At 34.7% G+C, this 18,364-nt stretch overlaps 1 protein-coding gene across 8 annotated transcripts in view; it reads left to right on the forward strand.

Annotated features, from left to right (window-relative positions):
• The window catches only part of Bre1 (E3 ubiquitin-protein ligase Bre1), a 385,362-nt gene that overhangs the window by 301,570 nt on the left and 65,428 nt on the right, over positions 1-18,364 (forward strand). For all 8 annotated transcript variants that reach the window (XM_090413492.1, XM_090413495.1, XM_090413499.1 and 5 more), the window contains one exon: positions 17,422-17,550. In XM_090413492.1, the coding sequence (XP_090269618.1) occupies positions 17,422-17,550 (129 nt within the window). The remainder of the gene's footprint in view (positions 1-17,421; positions 17,551-18,364) is intronic.

Raw genomic sequence — 18,364 nt, forward strand, 5'->3', positions numbered from 1 at the left:
TAGAATCTTCCATGTACTGAGACTCAGATTGTAACATCCAAATCAAAGTTTTGCTAAACACCCCTCTAACATCCATGCTAAAATCCCATCAAAACTGGATGAATTCTTATTTATTTTATGCTTACCTGAATCAAATTATTCAGTGTAAAAGCACTGAAATCTGTGTCACATACACCAAGTCAGTCTCTCAGAAGAGTGAAAACTCATCTGAACAATCTTCTGCATGTACAAGGGTGGAAGAAGTTGCCATCTCGGCCTCGACCATAGATGGCAACACTATCAGCACGATTTTTTTTTATCTAAGTTGGTCATTAGCATCCATGTGAAATTGCAAGTCATTCTATCAAATAGTTTGTTTTATACAGCTGTCTGAAGCAAAAGTGTTGTCCGTATCCCTTGAAATGAATACATTTTTGATTCCATGGTATCATAGTTATAAAATTCTTTGTAAAAGAAGGTTTAACGCCAAAAGAAATTCATTTGAAGTTCATAAATGTTTATGGGCATGCTTCTCCTTCATTTTCGATAATTAAGAAATGTGCTGGCGAGTTTAAACGTGGCCGAACCAGCCTTGAAGATGATCCACGTGAAGGACATATAAAAAGTGTAACAACACCAGAAATCATTGATCAGGTGCACAATATAGTATTGGATGACCGGTGATTCAAAGTGCATGAAATTGCTGAGACTATAGGCATTTCAAAAGAACATGTAGGTTAAATGCTTAAAGCACTGTTCAGAGAAAATCTCTAAACAGTACTTGGAGCGTTTTAACAAAAATAAAACTGATTTTGTGCATCGATTTATTACTATGGATGAGACTTGGATTCAACATTAGACACCAGAATCCAAACAGCAGTCTAAACAGTGGACAGAAGCCGGTTGTTTAGTGCCAAAGTCAGTTCCAAAGCAGGAAAGGTCATAGCATCGGTGTTTTGGAATGCTAAAGGCATTTTGTTTATTAATTATCTTGTAAAAGGGTAAAACAATAACTGTGGAATATTATTCCGATCTTTTAACCAGACTAGACGAAAAAATTTGTGAGAAAAGACCCACTTTGCAGAAGAAAAAAAATTATATTTCATAAGTACAATGCACCTTCCCACAAAGGTATTTTAGCAATGGGAAAATTAAGAGATCTGCACTATGAATTGCTTGAACATCCACCCTATTCTCCAGATTTGGCTTTCTTTGACTTCTATCTCTTCCCAAAACTAAAACTCTTCCTCACTGGTCATTGTTTTTCTTCAAATCAAGAGGTGATTGCAGCTTTAGAGGGATATTTTGCAGATCTTACTGAGAACCACTACAGGGATGGGATAATGGTGCTGGAGCATCGCTTGAATAAATGTATTAGTCTTAAGATAGACTATGTTGAAAAAATAAAAATAATTTTGTAATTATTATTTCTTTTTTTCATTGTTAAGCCGAGAACTTTTTCAGACCACCTTCGTACTATCAGCCTTCAGTAAGGTTATTTTGTCACATTCATTCTTTTACCTGCACCATAAATGACAGAATTCTTTTGTGCTGTTGTTAGCTTACAGAGACAGCTTCTTTTCATATTCAGACTTTAAGTTTTTGACCTGAGCTTTGTAATTTTCACAAACTGACATCTTTATACCATATTCATTTCATTTCACTGTGACCTTATTATTCTTCAGGCATTTGGGACACATTGAGATATTGCTTCATTTAATCATCATCATCATCAAATTCCTGACATGTACCCTCAAGGGGTGTACAGGTTATGATAGTACTACATGAAAAATTTGCATCATTACTAACTTCCTATCTACAATTTTCCTCCAAATCAGTCTGTTACTTGTCAAGACTCCGACATTATCAGATCTTATATTTCTATCGTCTAAGGCACTTTGTACCGTATCACTCCACCTATATCTTGGTCTTCCTCTGGGTCGTTTTCCTGCCAACCTGGCAGAGAACACTTGCTAATCTTTCCTCGCCCATTCTGTTTAAGTGACCATACCACCTGAGATTAGCTCTGTTAACGCATTTCTGGATGCTGACAATGTCAAGTTCTTTCCTAATATTATCGTTTTTAATATGATATTGCCATTGATGCCATCTGTTCACGCCTCTAATCTTTCTCAGGACTCTCATATCTACTTTCTCCAGTCTTTGGTCAAGTGTTTTACTTCTGACCCAGCTCTCAGATCCAGATCTTGTATACAGCTAATTTAGTGTTTTGACTAATTTCTCTTTTATTCCATATGAATTTATTGTTGACTTCCTACCATACCAGCTTTGTATGAGTCTGTTGTCTATCTCCATATTTCATTTACCATCTTCACTAAAAATCATGCCTAAGTAGCTGAAATGTTTTACTTGTTCCACAGGTTTCCTTTCACAATGCAGTTGATATTTTCAATGATTCTACCTATTTTCATTGTCTTTGTCTTTTTATTGCTGACCTTCATACCATATCTATTACAACAGTTATTCAATTTAGTCATGGAATCTTGCAAACTTGTAGCAGATTTATTTAGAAGTATAACATCGTCCGCATGTAACAAAGAGCTGACATTAACATCTCCAATTCTAATATCATGTTTAATACCACTTTCCTTCATAATGTGATCCATATAGACATTGAATAACAGAGGGGATAATGTACATCCTTGTCTCACACCATATTTAACATTAAACAATCCTCCTTCAATTCTAACTGCTGATTTACAACTCAAATAAAGACTAAGTATTGCTTGATATAATGCCCCATCGACACCATATAACTGTAGTGTATTGAATAGCTTCTCTGTTGCCACCTTGTCATGTGCCTTTTCCAGATCGACAAAACTTAAATACAGATCTTTGTTATATTCCCATGCTTTCTCAACTATTTGTCGTAAAGTGATGATCTGATCCTGACAGCCTCTATTTGGCCTGAATCCAGCTTGTTCTTCACCAAGCTTTTCTTCCACAATTCTTCTCAACCGTTTCTCAAGTATGCTTGCATAAATCTTGCCAGGAACACTCAGTAGGGAAATACCTCTGTAATTCTCACATTCAGTTTTATTTCCCTTTTCATATATGGGTACTATGAGAGCTCTACTGCAATCATCGGGAATTCATCCCACTGTCCAGAGTTTCTGAAATATGCAGTGCACACACTGTAAGAATTTTATACCACCATACTTCAGAATTCTGGTTGAATATCATCTACTCCTGCTGCCTTTCCACATTTCAAGCCTTTGATGGCTTTTTTTTCTACTTCAAGTATGGATAAGTATTCCTGGCTGTATGCCTGTTGAGTGTTTTTTACCACTGTGCTATCACTGCTTGTTTCATTTAGCAATTTTTCGAAGTAATTACTCAATACTTCAAGGATATCTTTTTCTCCCATTTTCATGTCGCCTATATCATCTCTAACTCCTTTTACGGCATTCTTTCCTCCATTTCTAAGCTTCTTCAACAACCTCCAGAATATTTTGCCACCTTCTTGATATTTATTTTCTATGTTCTTGCCAAAATCCTCCCATGACTTTTGTTTAGCTAGTTTTACACAGTGTTTAGCTTTCTTACATTTGTCTCTGTATTCTCTAAGAGCACAAGCTGATTTATTTGCCAGGAACTTTTGATATGCTTTCTTCTTTTCCTTCACTGCCTCTTTAATTTCCTGTGTCCACCAAGGAGTTCTGATTTTTCTATCCTTGCAGACAACCTCACCACATGCCTCTCTGGCTTAGTCAATCAGGGTTTTCTTCAAGGCTTGCCACTGAATCTCAAAGGTTTGGTTCCTGTTCTTAAGCTTTTTCATTTTTTCTTCAATAATCTTTCTGTATTTTAGTCTACAGTTCACATCTGAGAGCTGCTCAACTTTTATTCGCTTTAAAACTTTCTTACATGTTATTCAATATGAAATTCAATTTTATCCTGCTCAAGACTAAATAGTGATCACTTCCAATTTCAAATCCTCTGTACACTCTGGTGTCCTGCACCAGGGAGAAAACATCACTATCAACAATAACATAGTCAAGAAACTTTTCTTATTCCTTGCTTCTTCTCTCCATGTGAATTTGTGCACATTTTTATGTTGGAACATGGTGTTAGTAATAAACAGTCCATGTCCTGAGCAGAAATCCAACAGGTATTTGCCATTATTATTAGTTTTGCTCTTTTCTCCAAATTTTCCCAAAATATTTTTGTATGTCTGACAATCATTTCCTACTCTGCTATTTAGATCCCCAACAAGGACCAACTTTTCCGTTTTCATTGTGTCAGATGCTTTCTCTAAAGCTTCAAAAAATTGCTCCACTTCTACCTTAGTAGACCCTTCTGTGGAATCATAGGAACAAATAAGTCTCATTGTCCAATACCCCATTCTGATATTTGTCCACATCACTCTACTTGAGACTGCCTGCCATTCAAGAAGATTAACCTCGTATTTTGTGTTGAATACTATTGCTACTCCTTCTTTTCCTTGATTGTCATTGCCTGAATATAACATTTTGTTTCAGTCACCCCTATTATGTCGATCTGGTACGTATCTAATTCCTCAGCTAGCTCCATTTCTTTGCCATTCAGGCTTCTTATGTTGATAGTACCGATCTTTAACTCTGGTGATGTTGAGTTGGGGTGTGCTTTCAGATTTGATTTTTCGCTGTTCACCCTGGTTCTCTGGCGAAAACAATGGGGGCCTTGTTTAACTGGGCGACGCCCGAGCCAGCATGAAATTTTGTCATGTTGTACCATCATTTTGTACATTTGTTTAATCCAATAAGAATACAATTTGCTCGGTTGGCAGGATTCAAACTCGCAGCTTTTTTTTGTCTGGAGTGCAGATACACTAACCACTCTGCAATAATTTACCTGCATCTACGCTGAGTAATATTGGAACAGTGGCCACATATAATATAGCTGAAAATTTATGTGAAAATGTGGGTGAATTAAGTGCAGAAGACCACTTGAAAGATGTTTTTAACCACTTGAATGCAAGTGCTACTTCATCTTGAGTAAAGTAAGTAACTGAAAAGTATCTGCTACTACTAATTCTAAAATTTTAACATAATTTTCATTTGGAAAGACTACTGCAGGGATCAGTTCTTGGGCCATTATTGTTCAGTCTTTACATTAATGATGTTGGAAAGGACCTAACAAGAGATGTATTGTTTGCTGATGATGCAAAAATTGGCAGGGCAGTCTAGGATGCTACTTATATACAGCAGTTAAAAAAGGATTTTCATAGGTTGGAACTGTGTGCAAATGATAATGGCTGTTGATTTAATGTTAGTAAGTGTAAAACTAATCACTTCAAGATGAGATTTCCTAACTCATATTAGTTGAAGGGATTATGCTACATTAAACTTATGATGCTATTGATCTTGGAGTTATGATGGATAGGAATTCAAAGATTACATATCAAAAATTGTAAATACAACTCAGAGGATAATTGCAGTGGAGAAATGAACATTGGCATGTAATGATAAAGTCATTTTGCCTTCACAATGCATTGATACCACACCTGGAATACTTCATGTAGATTTGGTGTCTTGGCTTCGGAGGGGATAAAAAAAGCTGTGTAAAGGCTGCCAAGAAGATGATATTAGGATTATGGAATGCAGATTATGAGGATAGATTGAAAGTATGTGGACTGCAGATACTGCTAAACAGGAGAAGGAGGGGTGATATTGATAGAGGTCTGTAACTCCTGAAAGGGTGTTATAAGATGTTAATTGGTTAGAAATTTTTTGTTACATTGGAAGGTGGAGAGAGAGAGGACAAAAGAGCATCCATGGAAATTAAGTTTGCATGCAGTTAAGAAAGGAGTGAAAGCTAGATTTTTCTCTCAGCAGTGAGTGGAACAGTTTGCTTGTTGAAGTGATGAGTGCATGTAGTGTGAATGACTTCAAGAGAATGTATGACAGCTGGTGTAGGTGATTTATGGTCTCTCTCGATGAATTCTATACTCTCTGGAGGTCTCAGATAATAATAATTACTTGTTTGTCATCCATCAGGCTAATTTGGCTATTGGAGCATTGTCATAAACGTTATTCATAGCTTTCTCTCCCATCTGGATTCATATCCTCCAATATTATTTGTAGCATGCTCCCCCCCCTCCTCTTATCTTGTCTATCCCTCCTATAAGTACTGTATACTTTACTCTTGATTCCGAATATATCTGCCTCTGAAAGCTAAGTCTCACTAATGCATACAATTTGAGACTATAAGGTATTCAGGAAGGTAAAGAATGTCTTTGTACTTGCCTGGTTACTGGAGATAGCATACAGTCATTCTTTACCTTCCTGACTATGCACATTTGTATCATTATCAATTTTTTTCAATGTAATTGAACTGTGAACAGCATTCATTATATCATATTTATGGACTCGAGTACAGTTTGGTTTAAAAAAAAAAAAATTAAAACTAATAACATTAAAATTCTGTTTCAACTTTTATATTACAGTCATCTTCAGGAATGTATACACTACAAATAAAGCAACTGGTACCATACCATTGTAAGCTACATAATGTCTATAATTAATGAATCTGCTTAGCCTCACCCTCTTGAGATTTAAAAAAAAAAAAAATTAAGATTAAAAATAAATATATTATAAAGAAAATTTATAATATACTGAACAGAGTGATAATGTACCAAAACAACAACAAACAATTTCAGTGAAACTGTACTGTCCCTTATAGATCCTCCTGAAAAAATATCTAGAAATCTAAGAAATTATTACTACATTGAAACCATTAATCAATTCTGTGGTAGGTGTCAAGAGCATGATGGGATAAGCCTGTTTCCCCTTGTGTGGTAATTGTGGTTCATATTTTCTTGATACCTCCCACGGAATTGATTGGAAATGCATAAAACTATTAAATCAAACAAGAGTGTAGTACAAAACCAAATTTAAATTGAACCCAAATTGAAGGTATCAAAATTTCTAAATAAATAAGAGAGAAATTAGTTGGAACACTAAATTAGCTGTATACAAGACAGTGTTCAAACCAGTTTTAACTTATGGATCTGAGAGCTGGGTCAGAAATAAAACACTTGACCAAAGACTAGAGACCGCAGATATGAGAGTCCTGAGAAAGATTATAGGCGTGAACAGATGGCATCAATGGCAATATCATATTAAAAATGAGGATATTAGGAAAGAACTTGACATTGTCAGCATCCAGGAATGCGTTAGCAGAGCTAATCTCAGGTGGTATGGTCACCTAAACAGAATGGGTGAAGAAAGATTAGCAAAATGACCCAGAGGTAGACCAAGATATAGGTGGATTGATACGGTACAAAGTGCCTTAGACGATAGAAATATAAGATCTGATAATGTTGGAGTCTTGACAAGTAACAGACTGATTTGGAGGAAAATTGTAGATAGGAAGTTAGTAATGATGTAATTTTTTTCATGTAGTGCTATCATATCCTGTACACCCCCTTGAGGGTACATGTCAGGAATTTGATGATGAAATTTCTAAATTTTGGCCAACACGTATACAACCCTGACAACAATGTTTATTCTCAAATTGCCTAGAGTACCAAACTACAGTAACACTAATCTTTATAAACAAAAATGTCTGCTCTCCTATTGGCTGCCCAGAAGTAAAGGCAATAGGAGAGCAAAGTTTTTTTGTTTGTTTTTTAAGGACTCTAGGCTAAAATTAACAAGAGCATTCATTTCCTTTTTCATTTTTGCTCATGAAAAATTCAGAGCAGTAGCACTGTAGTGCTATTACACAAAGTAGCAGAGTTTCTCTCTGAAGAAAGAAAGATGGGTTCTTTCTTTCTTCAGAGAGAAACACTGAAGAAAGAAAGAGACAACCCATGATGTATTTGAACAACTTATTGTTCAAATTTTGGGAAGGTTTAGTAAGTTTGAAGAAACTAAATAGCAAATAGGCATTGACCAAGTTGGTTTTTAAAGGAAAGGGAGATGTGATGGCAGCCAGTTCATTGGAACAGCAGTTGTGGAAATAGCTATAGAAAAGGCATATGACAGCAACAGAGTGTCTGTGAGAAAGTGACAGGAGTGAGCATGTTGAAGAAAAGTCATCAGTTAACTAAACTACTCCTGGATAGTACCAAGAATTTTTAAGGATGTTTTGATGCACTATTCCAGATGCAAGAATGACAGTCTAAACTTGGATGAATTTCAGGTGTGTTTAATAGTAGTAAATATATAAGTGAGAAAAATTGTTCATTGAAAAGGAACATCAAGTTTCTTTTTATATGCTGAAATGGCTTGATAGATTTTTGCCAGAAAACGCTACAGGTTTAAGTGCAACCCAAGAGAGGAAATCTAGTTCTTGCCTGGTGATATGGATATTATTATCAAAGCTAAGGGAAAGTAAAGTGTGATTTTTCTTTCTTGAAATAAGTTCGGGATATAATTTTGAAAAAAACACTGCGCAAAAATTGCTTAGAATTGAGGTTAATTTATATGCTCAGGAATCCATGAGCATATAAATGAAATGGCAGTAAAAAAATGGATGCCAGTGCAAAAATTAAGTGCTATTAATAGCTACCATATTAGAAAGAGAAATTCAACACTATTACTGTGTGTAATCAGCCCCATGTTATCAATGGCAAACCTCATTTGAATCCACCTCACAAATATACATGACCTCAATTTCCATCTCAACAAAAAACCACACCTTTATCTCACAGGAACTCAAACTTTAACCTCCTCAAAGATTGCTCATTTCAATTTGCCAATTAAGCACTCTGACTCATTTTATCTCAAAGGTGACATCTACACATGTTTACTCTGATATACATTGTCAAACATTATCTAACTTAGAACGTTTCATTTTGGGCCTCCTCATCGAATAATCTCGGCTTATGTTACTTATCACCAGAAAAATACCATAAGAAAAGTTTTGCAAAACTCAAGTGATTGTTCTCCAAGTCTTTTGACTTGGTCTGGCACAAAGGTCTATTAAGTAAGCTCCTATCATTTGGGATCTTACTTAACAGCCACTCTATGGGTAACTCCTTCAGGGTGGTAAATAAAATATGGATTACGAGTTAAATACAAATTTTATAAGCCTCAGATCGTTTAGTATTAACAATTCAAGAAGCCAGTGATGTGTGGCACATATCACCTGTCTTCTAGGTTTGTTTACAGGTAATTATTTGAAAAGCTGAACTCATTTATCTTGAGAGAGAGAGAGAGCCATGTGAGTGAATGACAACGACATGAAAGGAAGTTTCCTTCAAAATAAGTATGGCTTTATCTCAATCATTGACATGATTTGTGTTGGATGAATGATAAGCAAGTCCTAATATTTATTCTCTTCTATATACTACATCACTGAGTTATTGTTACTTTCTTATTTCATAACTTCCACAGATCTGGCAATGTAGACTACAAGAACAAGATGTTTTTGTGGAATTGAGATGTAAAATTAATTATGATTTAATTAAAATGTAAATTATTTGAAATGTTACAAAAAAAAATTAAATTTATTGAATGTTGAATTGGTGCATGTACAGCTCAGTTTTTCAAGTAAATTAAAATAGTAATAATCCTTTAGTTCTCTTAGGCATAACTAGATCTGTTATGACTTATTTTTATTGTGTTTGCTTTTTTTGTTTATTATATTCTATTATATAGAGATCTACGTGTACTTCTGCACCTTAGATTGTCACATGAGCAAATTAAATTAACAAAGGGATTGTCTCTGAGTAGAGCCAATTCCTTAGTTGCAAAAATCTAGGTGTTACCTCCTCTTAAGGTCCTGGGAAAATTTATTTTGTTCCGCTGCACCACCCAGGGTCCTTAGATTGGAAAACTTCCCAGTCAAGGAGTGAACTCTCAGATAGGCACTTGATCAATCATTCTACATATATACCTAGCTTCCAAATATCAATACCTTCTGTATTTAACCTTATTCGCAGTCGTGGTCTTAACTAAACAATTAACTTCCGCTTAGGTCCGAATTTTTATGAGTGGTGCATTGGATTCATTAAATCAGGCAACTAATTAGGTAAAAGCACAAGGGTTTATTAAGAAAATTCATATTATACATTTAAGCAAAATATTTACACTTAATTGAGCTAACGTATTCCGAGATTAGAGAAATTAACGTGTAATAAACTGTAATCTATACAGTAAGACCTTATCAAGAAACATTACTATCAAATTTTAGTGGTTTGCCCTTTCATTCCTTTATCTACAATTTCCTACAGGCATTAGTATAATTATCTGTGCTTAAGGTTATGCTCTAATACATCAAACTTAATTAACATTCACAACATACACTGAAACACATTACTAGATCTGAAGCATTCATCTATTTGAATATATATTACAGTCCTGCCTATAAATTAACTAGAGTTCTATTAATGAGTGTCCTTGTTCTCTAACACACAACGATTCTTCTTTCCATACAAAAATAACTAAAGGTTTGTACTTTATCAGATCCATGATTCCATCAAGCTTTTCTCTCAACCTTTAATTTCTTGTCTTCGGTATATTAACTCTTTGTCCGGACTGTTGATTCTCCTGGGCCTGGCTTGGATCTCGGTATAACGATCTTTCCTCTCTGGTGTAAATGAGAATAGTTCAGCCTAGGTTGGTCCACATGGTACTGCACATCGATCAGCTTACGCAGGCTTTCTCGGCACGCTGACCAAACTGCACTCATTTAGCTCACTACCTGGCAGCTACTTCTCCGTCTGTACACCACTACGTTGAACCTTTCATCTGCTAGTCATCGTGAATGGCTTGGGTGGCAAACCCGAGAGCAAGAGAGGGATTTGCTGGGCGGTCCCAGCTCTTATATATCTACCCCTAACGCCACCCTTTTTGCATCACGTATTTCCACACGGTAATGAATTCTTCTGCGTGCAGGTCTTGCCTTCTCCCGTAGCGTCTTCCGAGAACCCCGCACGCGCTCCGTGTGTACATGGCTGCTTTAGGCTATTTCACTAATCCCGGTGTCTGGCTCGCGAACTTTGAACTTGTATTACTACTTGGTTACACATAATTTACAAAAACTTTCCTCCATTGCTAATATACCAAGTTAAGTTATTCAAATTTTTACCTAGATACAAGCATATTCCCTTTGTGTTTTAAACTTGTTAAATCCCGGATGAGATAGTTCTTATTGAAATATCTTCATTCAAGATTTAACAGATCTAAGTAATTCAAAGTAATATTCATTGGCAACTTAAAAAGTAGAAAATGAAATATTTAAAATTAATTTATTAAGAGCAGTAGGTGCTGGATGGAATATGTTCAGTTCTGATAGTACTAACTAACATCTGTATATATGCAGAATGAATTAGCATGTATTCAGATACTTTGCATTATATTACTAAATAAATATGCACTGTTTGTGGGTGGGTGGGTGGAGAAAAGAGCCTGAGAAGCTTTATTTGCCATTAAAATAGTATTTGGATGCCAATAAGTATCTCATATTGTTTTACATCCAAGTAACAAAACAGTTTTTGTCTCTGAGGGTTTAAAAGTTGAAAGCTTATTACCTTTAGCATAGTTATTGCCTTGGTGTCACACTTAAAAGACAGTATTCTGCTTAGAAGACGGAATTTGCCATTAGCATGTTTTTTTGTAGAGATGTATTCTCAGTATACTCTGTCACTCTTTTCAATCATAAGCAAAAATTCATCATAAAATATTATTATCGAAATCACTTAAGTTTAATTTAAATGTCTTTATTTGTAAAATTTTCAACTAAGTTTTAGCAAGCCAAGCATTATCTACAAAACACAGGATTCAGTGGAACAAAACCGAAATTTTACATAAAAGTTATTTTCTTCTGGAAAGACTGTATAAAGAAAGCTGTGAAGCCCACATTCACAACCCAAAACTGAACAAAAACGATTGCCTAATATTTTCTCAATTTTGAGAAGTTATACTGACCAATACTCACCATGTGTTCCTTAATTTGTAATTAATTTTTTGTTTATATTTAAAAATTAACTAAATTATTTTATGGTAATTTATTTTGAATATCTATTAATGCAGATGGAGCTGTCCTCCTGCAACCGATAGCTCACATAATATTATATGCTTTCAGTCGAATCATTGTTCTCTTTTTTTGTGTTTTCCTATAATCGTATTGACAATAGCTATGAAACTTAGCTGAAAATTTTAAAAATAAATTAAACATAAGTGATTCCGATAATATTTTATGATGCATTCTTCCTCTTACGTCTCGATTTTTAAAAGAATGGGCATTGTTTTGTTACTTAGTATAATCAGTATCCAATATTGTTTTACAGCCTGAAGCTCTTTTAATACTTACTCAGTTTTTAAAAACTCTTGTTTTAATATGTTGTCTCAGAGTAATCTATTTAAAAAAAAAAATTTATTAAAATTTTCAACTACTTAGACTTGCCTCCTGCCATTGCCAACAATATCAGGCTTGATCTAGCAAACATTATTTCTCAAGCTTTGCTGCCTAGAAGAAATCTCTCTCTAACAGCCAACTCCTCTCTTTGTAAGACAGCAGCATAATAATCACTAAAGCCAATAAGGGTAATTTTTACTGTGGTTATCAGTGCCAGTGGATGTAATTGGAAAATGAATATGTTGTTCAGAGACCATACTTATTATAAACCATTGGATTATGATTCCACTAATTCTCAAATGAAAACATTAAAAAAAATGCTTAAAAATCATATCTTTGCCTCCTGAATAATTTAATAAAACTCTGTTTAGTTCAACCCCCCCCCCCATATACAGATAGCCAAAAATTCATAAATCCCAATAACCCTCCCCATTCCATAGCTGATGCTACTAACTCTCCCCTTTTCCTCTTTTAAGTTAGCCAAACAGTTAGCTGAATCCTTAATCCTACTTATAGGTCATTCTTCCTTTATTAAACATCTACTCATATCAATTCTTTAATCCAAAAGTTTTAGATAATAATATCATGCTTTAATATCACCTTCTTTTTTGCTAATATCCCACTTTCTGAAACTTTAAATTTACTAAAAAAATGTTTTTCTCCCCCTTCCTCCCGTGATATCATTGAACTTTTTAATTCTACCATTCATTCTGGCTTGGAAAGGTACTATTTATAAACAGATTTAAGGTGTACAGCCACGGGCTCTCCTCCTCCTGCCAATTATTATATGGAGCAGCATTTTGAAAAACATATATACTTGATACTGCTATTCTCAAACCTTCTATCTGGCTAAGATACGTTAATGATGTGTTCTCTATTTGGCCGCATGGCTCAGACACGGACTCTTTCCTCCATCTCAGAATCCAGTTCTCTATAGAAAAAGAAAATAAGAATAGTCTGCCTTTTCTAGATAATCACTCATGTTCTCAATGCAGAAAACCCACCCACACAAGAGATGCATATATAAACTTTCCCATCATTCCCCCCCCCCCAACAATACGGTATTATCAAAACCCTTGTTAATAGAGCCTTCAATCTCTGTTCTACCAAGACAACTTATAGATGAACTTTCCTTTATTCACCAGACTTTCCCATCCAGTGGCTACTATGCCAAAAAAATCAACAAATTAATTGTGCCTCAACATGCTGACTATAGTAATGCTGTCATTGTTCCTTACATCTAGGGCACCTCGGAAAACTCTAAAAAGGTGCAATCACTGCACTGCATTTAAACCTTATCTGAAGCTACCCACCCTCATCCACTCTCCCAAGAATTATCTACCTCTGTTCCAGGGGTTTACAAAGTCTTTGTTCCTGCAAATAATATTATGGTCAGACTGGGTGATCTACCTAGAAGAACATAAAAATAAATACATCTGTTGCCATAAGTATGGTCAGTCAGGACTTGCTGACCATGCCTTGGAGAATCAAGTGATAAAAAAACTACTATGCTTCTCTACAAAAAAAAAAAATACAAATTTGTAAGATTTATTTTTTAGAATCAGCAGCAGATTTAAAAAATGAACCTCTTCTTCTACTACGCGTTATTCCCGCTTCCCATGCAGGGTCCACGTGTTACTTTAGATGCGACTTCTTGTTAATACTACTCCCAACCAACCTGTCGCCTGGTCTGCCGCTGGGGGGGGGGATATATATTTTTGACTGTAGAGGCGTATGTTCATGGGGCCGGTTTGCCTGTTTGCGGGATGAAAAACGCCAGATAAACTGGCGGAAAAAACCCTACTGACCGCTCCCAAGACCGGCTAACTTGGCTATGCCTGAGGAAGATCCTCAAATTCCTCACGTCTACAACGGGATTCGAACCTGGGACACTCCTTCCCCAGGCATATGGTTGCGAGGCTCAAAGCCACTAGGCTAACCATGCAGGTCTTAAAAAATATATATATATATATATTTTTTTTTTTTTTTTTTTATTTATTTTTTTTTTTTATTTAAAAAATGAACCTAATTTTAATAAATATGGTTATATTAAACTTACCAAGATTTGGGATTTAAGAAGCTTTCTCCCCCACCCATCCAACACAGCAAAGGCTAGCCAACAGCACCATAGAGGGTTGCCCCCTCATAGGACTTTATTTAGGCTTTCAGTCTAATGTTTTGTGCAAATTTGTGTTTATTTTTGCAATTTTAATGTTGTTTTCCTAATAATGTCTCAGTGTCTGAGATGAAATATAGGAATATTTAAACATGTTGTTTAATTATGTTCTGTATTTATTTAATTAAATCTTAAAATTAGTTATTACAATTTTATTCAATGTCTTATATATTATTCAGCCATCCAGCATTTTCAAGTGGTGAATATTGGGTCACTGAATATATAAATGTGTATATATAAAAATTAATACTTGCAGTAGATGCTAATTGACCAGAACTAACTCAGTGTTCAGTCTTCACCTCATGGTGCATCCCATTATTAGGTATCCACCTGAATACCAAAGGAATTCAGGTGGTGTTGACAATTTGGGATTTAGCCAAACAAATTGTATTCTGTATTGGCTTGAACCAAAAAAATAAATAAAATGAAATAAATATGATGATAAAACCATATAGTGAAATGTTGTGACAACTGGGACATCATTCTATTAAACAACATGTTCCTTCTGTTTTTGTCAGGGGACCAAAACAAAATCTGAAAATTTTCTGCTGACTAGCCAACAGAAAATTACAATCACCAACTCAACAGAACTGAAGAGAAACATTATCAGCATGAGAAATATTAACAGAAAAGAGATTGAGCTATCACTTAAATTACAGTAATACCATGACAGCATGATTGGTGTTACTAAGATGAAAGTAGCTAATGCAATACTTCTAAATAATAACTGATACATTATATTTGGATAATAGTAATCAGAGAGAAGGTAGCTATAATATTCAACACTGTGTAAGCTAAAACTATTAAATTACAAGATAGTATCAGAAGAAATAAGCTGATTGATTATGCAATAAGTTTATTCCTCGCTAATTTTTTTGGTTCAGATTTTATTCCCTTTTTAAATGTTGGTATTGTAATATTCATCCTCCCTTCATTGGGATCTTTCATTTAATAAGTTTTCTGCCATTTTTTATCTACATATTTTAGCATTTCATTATAAATTCAATCAGTTCCAGCTGATTTCTGTTTTTCAATTTTGAGATGACTAATTCTATTAAATTGTTTATTTCAGTTTCTTGGTACAAAATTTCCTTAAATTTTGTTGCTGAAATTGTTTTCTGGCTGTAGCATTTTTGACATTTTTTTCCTTTTTCTCTGCCCTATAATTTAGTAAAATTATTTTCCCCTTGTTTTCTCTTTATAGCTGGTGTGCTTGTGTTTACATATGAGTATTTCTTTTCTCTAATTTCAGATCATTTCCTTATTTATTTCTCCAAGGAGTCAGGGACTCATCAAGAGAGGCTGCATACCACGCACCAGCTATAAAACCTATTCTTGAATTCATTCAAACTGCTTGCGCATACCACATCCAATGGCAATCCATTCCAGTCACACACCACCCTATGAGAGAAAAGTTTAGCCCTCACCCCTTCTTAGCAGCATCCATTCTTAGCTTCCAAGAACACCCAATTGTCCTTTCCCCACCTTCCATAAAATGAAAAATTCCATCAACATCCTGTATGACCCATTCAGAAGTTTGTAAGTCTCAATTGTATCACCTCCCCCACTTTCTCCTGTTTGCAAGTGTTTGCAGTCTACAAATTCTCAATATATCTTCATAATCAGTATTCCACAATCCTGATATCATTTTTAACACACTCTTTTGCATTCTCTCCACTGTATCAGAATCACAGTGGAAACCAGGAGAGACCAGACCTACACACAGTAGTCAAAGTTATGGCAGGTTATATATATATAAGGCTGCCGTTTCCTGAGATGAATGGATTAATTGGGTGTTCATGGAGCATTTTAAGTAGATATGCCAAACTCTGCCTGCTCGGTAGCAGAACAGACATTATGTGAAATATTCTTGTTGATTATTTAAATTAACGGGATATTAAATCCCACATTGTTTTTAAACTGAATAAGAAACTCAAAGATTGGAATCAGAGAGTTTCATGTCAAATATAGTATAGTAAACTATAAAAGTATGGGCGATAACTAGCGTGAGCTAATGCAAGTAGTCCTAGTATGTAGTACAATACTGGGCAACTCGCAGCAAAGGGGGTAAAGTTCTGATCGCTATTCTTGGTATTTTCCATAATGTAAAAACACATTTCCTAGGAAATGTATGCTGGTATTACATTATGGCGGGAGGTCACTATCCAGACAGACCCGGTTTCAGCCTTTTTTGAGGCTTCATCAGTGAGTAGCTAGACCAAATTAATAGCGAAAAGAACATATACTCTGCTATACGAGTTGTCAAACAGGTGCACCCATTAAGTTATTTAAATATAAAGAGCTGATAGGCTTCATTTTGGCGATATAAACATTATTTAAATTAAGGGGATATTAAATCTCACATTGTTTTAAAACCGAATAAGAAACTCAAAGATTGGAATCAGAGAGTTTCATGCCGAATATAGTATATTAAACTATAAAAGTATCGGCGATTATTGTAGGCGTGTTTATTATAGTTTACTATACTATATTCGGCATGAAACTCTGATTCCAATCTTTGAGTTTCTTATTCGGTTTTAAAACAATGTGGGATTTAATATCCCCTTAATTTAAATAATGTTTATATCGCCGAAATGAAGCCTATTAGCTCTTTATATTTAAGCATACATAGCATACAGTAATCTTTCCACTTTATTCATATTTTGTTATGAAGTTAATTTGCCTATCAATAATCCATGATCGCTTCCTGTGTTCACAGACAATGGAACTCTAATATCCATTTCACGTTGTTTTACTGTTCTGTTTGTTATTATATGAATGGTAGGCATATGTACTCCATTATTTCTCCATATTATTTTGTTTTGATTCTTGTGATTAAGAAAATGTATTTATTATAAATTCATTATCACTATAAAATTAAAGGAAATCCAACTTCCTTTTTTATCTAATAAATTTTTCTAAAAATTATTCCATATCTATTTTTTCGTCTTTCTCAGGAAGAGGAGGCACTTCTTAATGAAATGGAAGTGACAGGACAAGCATTTGAAGATATGCAAGAGCAAAATCTCAGACTTATTCAACAGCTAAGGGAAAAAGATGATGCTAATTTTAAATTAATGTCTGAAGTGAGTATGTAAAAAAATAATTTTATTGTGTAACTGTTATTGCATGTATACATTATTTTTATGCATATGTGTGTGTGTGTGTGTAATTATTGACTTCTACTCAGTGGTTTTGATACATTTTTAAAAAAAGATTTAATGACTTAAACCGAGATAACTTATAAAGTTTTAATGAGAATAATACAACTAGTTTCGGCTTATAACAGCCTTCATCAGGTATTCATTAAAGGAAGAGTATAGTAATAAACATTGAAGTATCTAAAAGACTGGGAATTACAGGTAAAAATTACCACACGTAATTGAAGCAAAAACGTTGTATTTTTAGGTTGTTCTAACTGGCGCGCTATTGTTTATTGCATGTAAGCATGCAGGCTCTCGTGAATGCCAATATTGAATATAAAGAAAAAAATAAATAAATATAAAACCAACAAATCTATTGAACAACGTATAGAGGAGCATAAGAGAGACATCTCCTATAAAAGATCACGTGTAACTGCGTTATCCAGTCTTTTTCTTTTTTCAAACAATCCTAATGATGATCTCCAAAGTCACTCTGTTTGCTGGGATAAATCAGAAAATATTTTTCGCTGTGGTGATGAGTTCGAGAGAAAAATTGTAGAATCAAGGGAAATCATACTGAATCCTGAACACTTAAACAGCAATTTGAGTTATAACATCCCAGATAGCCATACTGCAGTTATTCAATATTGGCGTTCACGAGAGCCTGCACGCTTACACGCAATAAACAATAGCGTGGCAATTTTTACCTGTAATTCCCAGTCTTTTAGATACTTCAATGTTTATTACTATACTCTTC

Source organism: Typopeltis vanoorti, chromosome 24, assembly GCF_054136105.1.
Source record: "Typopeltis vanoorti isolate ZY-2024b chromosome 24, IOZ_Tvanoo_1.0, whole genome shotgun sequence".
In the NCBI taxonomy this organism is placed as follows: Eukaryota; Metazoa; Arthropoda; class Arachnida; order Uropygi; family Thelyphonidae; genus Typopeltis; species Typopeltis vanoorti.